We start from the raw sequence: 11,458 nt of genomic DNA, 5'->3' as shown, positions 1-11,458 counted from the left end.
TGGGGCCTATCATTTGCCCTCTGTTTGCCGAGAGCTCCCAAAGGAACCTTGCACCCACCTTGGCCTCGTGCTAAATAAAAAACTCCTTTATTTCCATACCGCAGATGCCGTACACCTACCTGCAGCGCGTACGACACATTATCCAAGAGCAGCCTGTCGGGCAGGGCCTTCGTCTCGCGGCGACTTGGCTGCACGCAGATTAAGGATAAGGATAAGGATAAGGATAAGGGGGGAAGAGATACACGGAGGTTCATCTGATCATGATGTTTATCTGTCTGTATGTCATGTATGTGTGGTTGTACGAGAGTCCGTACGCGCGAGGGTCGGGGGCCCGGATTGAACAACGCCTGTCGGCCGTGGGCCTTCGCAGCTCAGCTCAGCTCATCCCATCCCAGACCAGCTCAGCTCGGGGCAGGTGAGAACCCGCCATGCAGCCCCACGCCGCTTTTCGTCGGCCCATGTGGTGGCATCCAACCGGTGGCAAGCAGCCATCGCCAAATCAATTACGACATAACCAAAAAGACAGCAGCATCGCTGGCATCACCATCGTCACTAGCATCACTAGGATTGCTAGCATCACTAGCATCAACAACGTCAGTAGCGGCGCCAGGCTCGTGACCTGAAGGACCGGTTAAAGGGCCGTACGGTTTCGTACTCCAAATCCTGAACTCCAAATCCCCATCGTCCCGGAGAGAATGGAAATGATATTGATATAGGAGGGGAGGGCTGGGCGACGGGTTCTCGCACGACTCAATTTGGTGATCTATGGCCAGCAATAGCAAGCGGGTGCGAATCAGCCTACCGGCTGTCCGCTTGCGTTCTAGGTGGTAATGCCCCACATGGAGTGCTCAGAAGCTGTTAGTAGCCCCGGCTAGTTCCATCCTTGACAGAATATGGATGGTTTGTGCGGCCGCGTATTGTATGCCCAATTCCCTTTCTATTCGTTTTGCTCTCGTACATGTGGCGCTCCCGTACAGATTTCCAACAGACCGTTAATCTGAGCGCTGCGTAATCCGCGAAGGATTTGGGAACTTGAAGGCCCCTTCAGTCACATGTGCGTCGTCACATGCGCCCCAGCGCTGCACGCACCTGAGGCTCCTCATCATCACCATCGCTACCGTCTCGGTCACTGTCTTGATCTCGCGCCCCCCGTTCTGGTCTTCCGGCCTGTGTTGCAGGTGGATTATTCTGTGTCGAAGTTTATGCAAGTGCGTCTTCTTTTTTCCAAGCTTTACAGGAGTGTCGTTCGCGCCAAAATGACGTGCCCGCTCACCGATGATGGTAATGGATGTCGCTCTTTAAGAGTTGATCTTGAGTTCATTCTATTTTAAGATGCTTGGCTATGAGTGCCCGTGATTGGACCAGCCTCGGAGTCCCATCAATGTCAAAGACCCCTTAATGATTTAAGTTGCATTTTTCATTTTAGGGAGGACTGTGTACCTTGCCTATTTGGACCATGGACAATGTTACCAATCAGGGCGTCGCAACATCAGTTGTGACCGTTGTCGAGCGGTTAAGTAACGACTTTTCCTACTTGTTTGCACATTTTGGAGCTTTGTGAGGTTTCAGTGCTAAATTTCAGTATGTTGCATGATTTGAAATTACTGCAAATCCTATAATGTTTTTGTCTTTGAGATGCAGGCACATTATGCCTGGCGTCCATCCCTGTGGACTCTCCTTCGCCTTGGCATACAGCTTAGAGCAAACAGGACTAAAGATTCTCCACTCTGTCCTATTATCTGATATATCCTGCATGTGGACAGCCACTTGGCTGTCCTGTCGCTGTACAACGTCGTTTCGCGGTGGCAACATAGAAACTGTAGTAACCCATGTAAATTAGCATCTCATTTTCTTTGTTAATCAGCTACATGGAGAAGGAGTCCAGATGATGGCTAAATAGAGATTCGTTGGCAGAGTAACCCGGTTCTAACGCACGCGCTCTGATTACCCGGCCCATCGCTTGCTTTAGTAAGAATATCTGTATTTTACTTATCTATCTTCGCGTCTCTCTTTTCGATAGGCTCACAAACCTAAGAGCATTTTCGGTGTCGGAAACCTAGTTACCATGCTGCAACATCAGCGGTCTTTCGCAGCTTGCAATTCCTCTATGGCGGCGCCAGGTGCCCTTTACGCAACCAAGCTGACCCGTGTTGGCCTGGGTTGCCATTATGGACCAGCAAGACGACAGCTGCAGCCTTCGATTGCTGCTCTAACAGCTTCCAACAACGGCCATGCAGGCAAGCTGGCTACTGAGGATTAGGCTTCAACTACTTTAGTATTTATTTTCTCTTCGTCGCTACTTCCCACCGAAAACGCTACGCCGGTAAAGGCTTGGCTCCCTAATCCTTGCCAGACATCGGTCGACCACTTTCTGTGCCGTCTCCTCCTCTTCCAAACATCTGCTACGCAGCCACCTCACAAGATAACCGCACTGAATCCCCCTCATATACGCCTGCGCCGTCGAGCCCGGCGTCATCGCCAGCGGCTGCAGCCCCTGCTCCAGCCCTTCTTGCACCCGCTGCTATTTACGCGGCAGCTGTTAAGGGCGGCTCAATTAAAGCCCAACTACCACTTGCAAAGGTGAAAACGACGAAAAACATTACATTAACCTAGCTATTGAAGTCGCTGTAGCAAATGAAACTCCGGCGTAGCGGGAAACTCGGTGTCATGTCGCTTCAAGTGCATTCCCACTTGCGTGGGCGCCCCGGACATCGGACCCACGCTGGTTACCGCACTGCCTAATGGTTGAAGATATACAACCAATTATGAATACATTTCGAAGTTAGTTCCGTGTGCGCGCAACAGGCTTTTGCTCTGGCGATTTTAGCCGGCGTGTATATCAGCTTCGGCGGCTTATTGTCCTTCACGCTTCTGAATTTCATGCCAGGTAAGTACTCATTACATAAGTAAGTACATTGCTGTACTGCTGTACGGAGAAGTACGGAGATTTCTTGGCGACGGGAGAGCGGGCGCCTCCCCATCGTTCTGTCTTGTCGCTGACGCCTTGCCCTTCGCCGTTTGCTCCGATCTATCGCCGAAATACCCGCTTTTCACGCCCCTCACCTTGACGTCGCCGCCATTCCCCCTTGTCCCCTTATATTATACACACATGCGTACACAAATACATACATACATACAAACAGGTCTTATGTCTTCGAATCCCGGTCTTGCCAAGCTGCTATCCGCCTCCGTGTTTCCAATGGGTTTGTCGCTCATCCTCATCTGCGGAGCAGAGCTCTTCACGGGGAACACGTGAGCAGGCGTGTACGTCTGTCGGTCTGTCTATCTGTACGTATGTACGTAACTATCTATGTCTGTGTGAACCTAGACACATGCAAACATACATACGTACCTACATACGTACGTACATACGTACGATATGTGTCCTCATGAGCAATATGGCGACTGCCACCCCTCAAAGCCCTTGTGTGCGTGTTATGCGATGGTGTGTTTTTATGCGGTCTATGTGCCGTACTGCTGGCCACAACCGCCGCAACCACCCCCGCGATGCTCGGCAATCGACCCATTATGTCTACGCGCCCCCTCCTGACCCACCTTTTCTTGGAGCCCGCCTGCTCAATGTCCTCTTTTGGAGCCCGCCTGCTGTGTAACCGCACAACTAACTCCGTTCCCCCACCTCCCGAATTTGAACTCCTACTTATGCTTTTATACGTGGACCTTCGGCAGTTCACAGTTTTTGACAGTTTCCTGTTGACCTTGCGCTTTCATTCCCTACCCCCTCCTCCCTGCCGCTTGCAGCGCCCTTCTTCCCGCGGCGGTTTACGAGGGTCAGGCGGCATGGGGTGACGTACTTTCCCGCTGGCTTGTCGTATATGCGGGTACGGCACCTATTCGTTAGGTCGACGGATCTTCGAGGGCCCTCAACCTGTGTGTGAATTTCCATACAGCCATCAGGACTATTGGAGGGGGGGTCATGCTGACCATGGGGAATCCCCCGGGTGTGTGTGTGGGGGGGAAAAACACACACACACATACACACGCGCGTAAGCTGCTGCTAGGAAACCACCGTCACCCTACCTTACCGGGGGTGTCAGGGGGGAAAGTTGGGGTCTTTCTCTGGGAGAGCGGGAGGGAAGAGGGAGGGGAAGAGAGAGGAGGGGAGGCAGGCCCCCCTATCCACTCGACCTCCTCGTGGCCCATAGGTCCCATGAGTCGAGATCTCTGCCCGGCTCACCCCACACAGGACCCAAATCGATCTCCGTTCCGTTTCCTGGGGGCTCCCCAGAGGCTATTCTCCTCCCCCGTCTTTTCCGTCTTTCTCCTCTCCTCCCCCTGGAGCTCTCACCTCTCTCTCTCTCTCTCTCTCTCACGACTGCACCACCTCTGCGCTCGCTCCTTGATGTGATTCCGATCGTCCTGATTAGGCAACCTGGTGGGCTGTCTGGGCATGGTGGCGGCGGTGTACGGCACGGGCCTTATGGCCGCCAACACGGTGCTACCTGCGCTAGCAGTCGCCAAGACGTCGCTGCCGCTTGGTCAAGTGAGATTTGTTGATATATTTGACCAATATCTTTTTACATGTACTTGTATATCTGATGACTTAGGTTTTGCTGTCGAATTTACTGTTGTTGATTAAAGTGCTTATTGTTGAGCGGCACCTCAGTGTGTATGTTTTTGCTCTTCTGAAAAGTTGCATAAGCCGTCTCAAGCCACCCGTCTTGTACACATACGCACACACACACACACAGACAGATAGACAGACAGACAGACAGACAGACAGACAGACAGACAGACAGACAGACAGACAGACAGACAGACAGACAGACAGACAGACAGACACACGCACACACATGCATCAATGTCTCTACGGTCCCCGGTGTGAATGTGGCCTCCCTCACTTCTAGTCCTCCTCCCCTTCCCCTTCCTCCGCACAATTCCCTAACTCCCCCCCCCCACACACACACACCTCCCCCGTCCCCCCCTTTTCCCCTTTCCCGCCTCCCTCACCTCCCTCACCTTCCCCCCCCACCCCGTACCCGCCTCCCTCACCTCCTCTCGCTCTCCCAGGCGCTCATCCGTTCTGTGCTATGTAACTGGATGGTCTGTTTGGCCGTGTGGATGGCCACAGCGGCAACCTCCCTACCAGTGAGCGCGTTTGGGTGGGAGGGAGGTGACCGTCTCAGACCCCCTTGAATGGAAAAGGACCTTCCACCAAGGGTTTCCATTTCTTCGGAGTCCGCGTTCGAAATTTCGTGAATCCATACACACACAGACACACACACACGCACGCGCGCCACCTCTCCGCCCCCCCCATGACCCCATCAGGGCAAGCTCATGGGTTTGTGGCTGCCTGTGACGGCCTTCGTGACCGTGGGCCTGGAGCACTCTATTGCCAACATGTTCGTGATCCCCATGGGTATGGCGCTGGGGGCGCCCGTCAGCATTGCGACCTTCCTAACAGCCAACCTGATTCCGGTATGCCGGGTTTTAGATGGGGAGAGTTGGAGGGAATGGAGGGAATAGGGCTCTGGGGGGGTTGAGTGAGATGGTATGGAGGGGCTCTGGCGATGGGAGCCTGGTGCGAGACCGAAAGTGAAAGTGATGGGATGGGCGGTTGCGTGTGTTTAATTCACGTAACATTCAGGTGTTAGGAAAATAGGTATGAGGTAAATAGGTTTCAGTAAAAAAAATTAGGTAATAGAAAACATTTCTTTGATTGAACCCCTTGAGTAAAATTTCTTTCATTTTATATCGGTGTCTTCGTTTTTCATCAACTTTCCAACCGCTCTCCTCCGCTGCTGCCGCTACTGCTACTGCTACTGCCACCGCGGGGCCTAACTGCTGCAGGTAACCCTGGGCAACATGATTGCAGGGGCGCTGTGTACGGCAGGCATGTACTGCCTTTGCTACGGCCGCCTGGGCGAAAAGCTATAAACAGCAGCCGAATTTCAGCACCCCAATGCCCTCATCCAATGGGCGCCTGTGTAACACACATCTACAAATCTACACCCGCGAATATGTTGCGCATATACGCGTAAAGCCCGCGCTCCTGGCTTTTAAAAGGCTGGCCTTTGCACGGCCCGCCGTGGCCTTCGTATTTTGGATGGATGTGTACGAACGCTTTATTCGGGTCGCTCGTCCATGCATTACGTTTTTGCGAGGGGCTGCTTAAATAAGATAAACCGCCAAGCCATCAAGTCATCGGGGAGCGGGTGTAGGCAGGCAGGAGGTAACTTTCAGATGAAGGGTCTCTTGTCGAGAGTAATAGGAGAGCTGTGTGCGCGAGATGAAATTCGCGTGTTATATGTTCTATATAACCCGTTATAAAATCGCGGTACGGTGAAGGGGGGTTTCCGCTGGGCCCACACCAAAACTGGTTGGCGAGTAGGGTTTTTTTTACTGCCTTTGGCTTACCAGGTAGTTCTCCATCCGGCTTATAACCCCGTCAGGAAGTTTTTAGAGTTCTAGGGAAACGCATACCTGCTGGGTTTTAGGGGTTTACAGCGCTAGACACCCCACAAAAAAATACAGCAAATCTTTGAGGCACCGCCCATAACGAGTATCCATGGATAAGGTATTTCACAAAAGGAGCTTATTATGCTTTTTTCATGAGCTGACTCGAATCCATTATCACTAGTGAAGGGGGAAACACATGTTTTTATTACTTCAAATCGTTGAAAAAAGCGCAAAACCCATAAAACCCTTCATGCAAATTTCGTTGAGTTTTAGTTTTTTATTATCACAGAATATCCATCCATATTGTTAATACCATCTGTAATAATATGGCAGTCAGGCTGTCGAAATTTGAAAAAACATTAAAAATTCGGATACAAGGGTGCATTCGAAAATCAATGCACGCAACTCCTGGTCTCCTCCATCGTGATCCCACACGCAGCATTTATTTATTTATTTCCATTTTTCTAAAACCCTAAAATTCTAAAACCCTAGTGACCATTCCGGATGTTCCGTTCGTAGGTGCTGAAACACGTCCCCGACCAATTTCAGCACCCAAAGCCCCTATTCCTATTCTTAGGCCGGAAACTCGGATATGAGAAGAACTTCTCTGAGGTCACGAGCCGCACCTCAAACACCTGGAAACGGTGACGAAAGGGTAACGCAAAAGGTGTAATACACACACGCGCACGCACATACACACACACACACATGCTTGCATTTTCCTTCATCGCAGTTCTCAGATCATTAAAAAAAAGAAAAACGTTTGCCCCGCACTCATCACTGCCACTATGCTTCACGCCATAAATTTGAAAGCTTCAGGCCCTTCACAGCCCCAGCCTAACACCTAATCCAGTTCGTCCATCTGGTGCGCACTATTGCCGTACTACTTCCGTACACCTATCCCGATGCTTATCTTGGTCATCACGTAAATAAAATCTGCGCCTGGCTGCTGCTGCTGCTGGTTATCATGGTTGATTCCGGTCCTGGCCTTGGCCTTGGCCTGGCGTTGGCCACTAGCACAGACTTAGCAGCAGCCGCAGTAGCACACTGCCAGGTAAACCACCAGCACCACCACCATCACCATCATCACCAGCACCACCACCATCATCACCAGCACCACCAGCAGCAGCATCAGCAGCATCAGTAACATCATCACTGTAAGTGAGAGCCGCGAAGCTGTGCACCGCACTCAAACAGCGTCACATCCTCTTACAAAACCGCAACACACATCCCAGCTGCTGCCACCCATCATCCTGCATTACGATATCCAACGGTGCCAATCACAATCTCAACCTCGTCAAGTCGTTTGCCTGATGACCCAATGTACTACCCAATGCCCACCCAGACGAGTACTGAAAGACGCCACCCACCCACCATATGCTAACCACCCACTGCCACCACCACCTACCCATCCGCCCACCTCCGCCAATCTGAACAACGCATCAGGTACTTGTTGGCTCGTAGCCGCAGCCAGGCACCTCAACCACCTCAACCACCACAACCAACCAACCCAGCTCCGCTGCACTACCCCTACCGGCCACGCGGGCTCCTCACCCAGCAGCAAGATGTGCGGCTCGGGATGGGTTAGTTAGTACGGCGATCGCACGGATCGTTCCCATGCAGGAAGCAGCTATATCGCCCGCGTACACGGCGTCTAGTGGCTCCTACACGTCTATTTATCGGTGCATAGATGGGATCCCAGCGCCTGACACTTTCCCCTTCCCTTCCCTTCCCTTCCCTTCCCTCCCCTCCCCTCCCTCGTCCACCCGTTTGAACAACAAGAGGGGAAGCCCTCCCCCTCACATACAACTTCCTCCCAGACCTGGGGGACCTGGCCCCCCGCCCCAACCCGGCTAATGGCCGCCCCGCCGCGGCGCCGTCACCTTCTCAACCTCCCGAACCACACGACCCAATGTACGACTGCCCAGTACCTTGGGCGGTTTGGAACCCGCGGGGCCGGGGCCGTCCGCCCAGGTCGCATCCGGAGGGAGAGGGGGAGCCGAGGGGGACGTTGAGGGAGTGGAACAAGAAGCGGAGGGGCCCACCTCCGCGGGTGGCCGTGCCAGGGGGCCTTGCGGCGGCGGCTCCTATGTAGAGGAGGAGGGGAAGGGTACGTTGGGGGGATGGGGCCCAGCACAGCACAGGGGAGCAAAGGCTTTAACAAGCAGGGAAAACAACAACAACAACAACAACAACAACAAACGGCGCGGCGCTGCGGACGAGGACGTAAGTAACCTCCCCAGTTGCAAGCTGCTGCTGGAGGGAGTCCGAAAAGCGATTTACCCCCCCCCAACCCCCCACACACACAACCCCACCAGACGTACCTGTGCGGGGTACAGCGAGTTGTAGTGCACCTCCGCCCAGAAGGAGAGGTAGAGGGTGCGAGGGGAGAGCCGGGTGGCCGGGTCTATGTAGATCAGGGGGCTGTGGGCGAACGAGGTTACCACCTGGATGCGGAGCCCGTAGTGGTCAGCTGCCGCCTGGACAGGCACACCAAGGGGAGGTGTGTGTGTGTGGGGTGGTGGGGGTGGTGGGGGTGGTAAGACGAACCACAGACACCATGGGGGAAGGGGGAGGGGTTAAGACGAAGAACCACGGAGAGAAAAAGGGGGGAAACCCCGAGAAGGGGGTGGATGGGATGGGATGGGGGGTAATATGTGTTTTTTCTTTTTAATCAAAAAGCCAAAGATCGTCAAGAAGGAGAGAAAACCGCGGACCCCGAAAAGGAAAAAGGTGCTCGGAGAGCTCGGGGGTGAGCTGAGTTGTGTGAGTTGGAGGGTGGGTGATCGGGTAAAGGAGGGGGGCCTCTGTGCATGTGTATTCGCCCACGTCCTGGAACGGTTCCTGCCGTACACACGTACCTGCAACGTCACGTGGTCGCCCCACGTACCCGACTTGGCCATCGACGTGCAGTACTCGTCGTAATCGCCGGGTACGTAGCCGCTGTACGACGACGCCCGCTTCCGTAACGTCTCCACAACAGCAAGTCGCATGGCAGTGTGGTGCTCGGGTGTGCCGTACAGCTGGTCCGAAAGAGCTCGAAACTGCCGAGGACCGCAGGCGGGGGCCGCCCCCCGCGGGTTGGGCCGGGTTGGGTTTTAGATGTACGACGGGGGACGGTACGACAGGGAATCAATTGCCAAAAGTAACGAATTAACAACCGACGTCCAAGCCGTACTACTACACGCGGGAGATTTCACCGGAGGCCCCGCTGCGATCTACATAGCCACTGATGATGATTGTTACAATACGGAGTGGAAGAAGCTTCTGGGCCGATTAGTAGCGTACATTAGCAACTGACTAGGAGGTGCATGACGGCCGGATATTTGGCTGCGATAGGAATCCGGCCGGATGCCCGTGCGACACCACCTCGGCAATGACGAGGTGCCTCTTGCACTGCCTAGACCCGGGCACAGCGGCGCGGCGCTCGAGAAAGAGACACCCTTCAGATATCAGCCCCACACACGCCTGCAGGACAGAACAGGCGGCGCCACCGACAGGCTCCACCAACCCGCTTCCTCCGAAACCACAGGCGGGTAGTACCTGGCAGTTGCCGTCGCCCGCCACCTCCCGCTCCACCAGGTCGTACTGTCGTAGAGTGGCGAGCAGCCGCTGGCGGTCAGCTGACACGACTGGTTCTGGCGGGGGGAGCGAGAAGGCGGCTACCCGGGGGCTGGCCTGGGGGATGTGTGTGGGGTGGGGAGGTGTGGGGGGGAAGTTGTGGGGGAAAGGTGTGTGTAGGGGAAGGTGTGGGGGGCAAGGTGTGTGTAGGGGGAGGTGTGGGGAAAGGTGTGGTGGGCCGAGAGAGGGAGGGATGTGAACTTCACATTGCGAAGGCAATGGAGTTTTGGGGGTGCAAAAGTCAGAGCACCAATTGACGACGGCGCCCAAAACAACAATGGAGGTGGTAGGAGTGGGTGGGTGCGGCACACTTTTAAGGGTTTTTTACTTTTTGAAAGAGAGACGTACTACCCACCCGCACAGACTGAGCCCGGCTGAGCGTTCTGGAGAGGGTCTGCTCTCTGGCTGAACATTGGCCCAAAAGCTCCGGATACAGCATGCCTGAGGATGCTCCAGGGGGGGGTGTCCAAGGGGAAAACGGGGGGTGCAGGGGTATTCCTGGGGGGTAAGGTAAAACTACTGGTGGAGTAGGTGGGCTTGGAAGATAGCTGCAAAACCGGATCGTGCCCAGTCAGAGTTAAACGGGATCCTGGATGGATCCTAAATCTGGATCTAGGCGCGATTACAGATGGGGGGTGTTCACCAGAGGGCAGCTGGCGTTCGTCGTCAATTCTCATCACCGTCCTAGTCCGGGCTTTAAGTGAGCACGGAGAACCCCCGGCAGAGAGGGCTTTGCTTGCGGCAACCCATTTCGTTTTCAAAGGTGTCCTCTTGGTGGTCTATACACGTGGCCCAGTAAGTGAGGAGGTTGAACTTACTTGGTAATGTACCCGTCGCATCGGCTGCTGACGCCAGCTCCACGCGTTGCAGGTGCAGAGCGAGCTCAGCATCGCTGATTTGTTGATGATGGGGTGCATCACCTTGATTGCTTTGTTGCTGAAAAGGTGATCCGTCAGCGGCTTTCCGTTTTTGACTGTGAGACCCGCCTTCCCACATGCTGAAATGTACATTGACTCCACTGGGAGACGCCAGCTCATTCTCATCCGGAGCTACGCCGTTCTCCTCCTCAGATAGGGCCCTTGCAAGTGCTGAATCAGATGAGGTATCCGGAGGGCCAAGAAGGCTATCGACAACTGGCTTCTGTGCTCGCGGATTCCCAAAAGCAGCTCTGTATGTTGTGGTCATGCTTTAGGTTGTCACACCCAGGTCCTCAATAGCCAGTAAGTACCGAAGCGTCCGTTAAGAATCGCTGTACTTCATAAACCCGTTGAGTCCCTTTCCTAAAGCGTTTTGGGCATAACTTAAGAGTTCAGGCTTGTCTTTGAGCCCTTCATGAAATTCCTTACCTACGAAAGGAAAGGCCAGGCATGCATTTCCAGTCTTGCCGTACGCCAGGCAGTTGCCTAGCAATTGACCATCA

At 54.0% G+C, this 11,458-nt stretch overlaps 2 protein-coding genes across 2 annotated transcripts; one reads left to right on the top strand and one right to left on the bottom strand.

Annotated features, from left to right (window-relative positions):
* Positions 1 to 2,448: 2,448 nt before the first annotated feature.
* On the top strand, positions 2,449 to 5,895 carry VOLCADRAFT_66209 (uncharacterized protein; the record flags this gene model as incomplete). The annotated part of the gene is made up of 8 exons (XM_002955738.1): positions 2,449 to 2,580; positions 2,806 to 2,887; positions 3,144 to 3,252; positions 3,760 to 3,839; positions 4,386 to 4,501; positions 5,029 to 5,106; positions 5,287 to 5,436; positions 5,809 to 5,895. Coding segments are annotated over 8 exons (834 nt in total), but the record flags the coding sequence as incomplete, so codon positions are not given.
* Positions 5,896 to 8,270: 2,375 nt separating this feature from the next.
* On the bottom strand, positions 8,271 to 11,223 carry VOLCADRAFT_96682 (uncharacterized protein; the record flags this gene model as incomplete). The annotated part of the gene is made up of 7 exons (XM_002955680.1): positions 8,271 to 8,504; positions 8,742 to 8,897; positions 9,279 to 9,461; positions 9,787 to 9,885; positions 9,961 to 10,095; positions 10,394 to 10,488; positions 10,857 to 11,223. The coding sequence occupies 7 exons, from the start codon at positions 11,221 to 11,223 to the stop codon at positions 8,271 to 8,273; spliced, it is 1,269 nt and encodes a 422-aa protein (XP_002955726.1).
* Positions 11,224 to 11,458: the final 235 nt, after the last annotated feature.

Source organism: Volvox carteri, assembly GCF_000143455.1.
Source record: "Volvox carteri f. nagariensis unplaced genomic scaffold VOLCAscaffold_54, whole genome shotgun sequence".
NCBI classification, from domain to species: Eukaryota; Viridiplantae; Chlorophyta; class Chlorophyceae; order Chlamydomonadales; family Volvocaceae; genus Volvox; species Volvox carteri.
The sequence above is the reverse complement of the archived record's forward strand: the minus strand, read 5'-3'. Positions and strand labels throughout refer to the sequence as shown.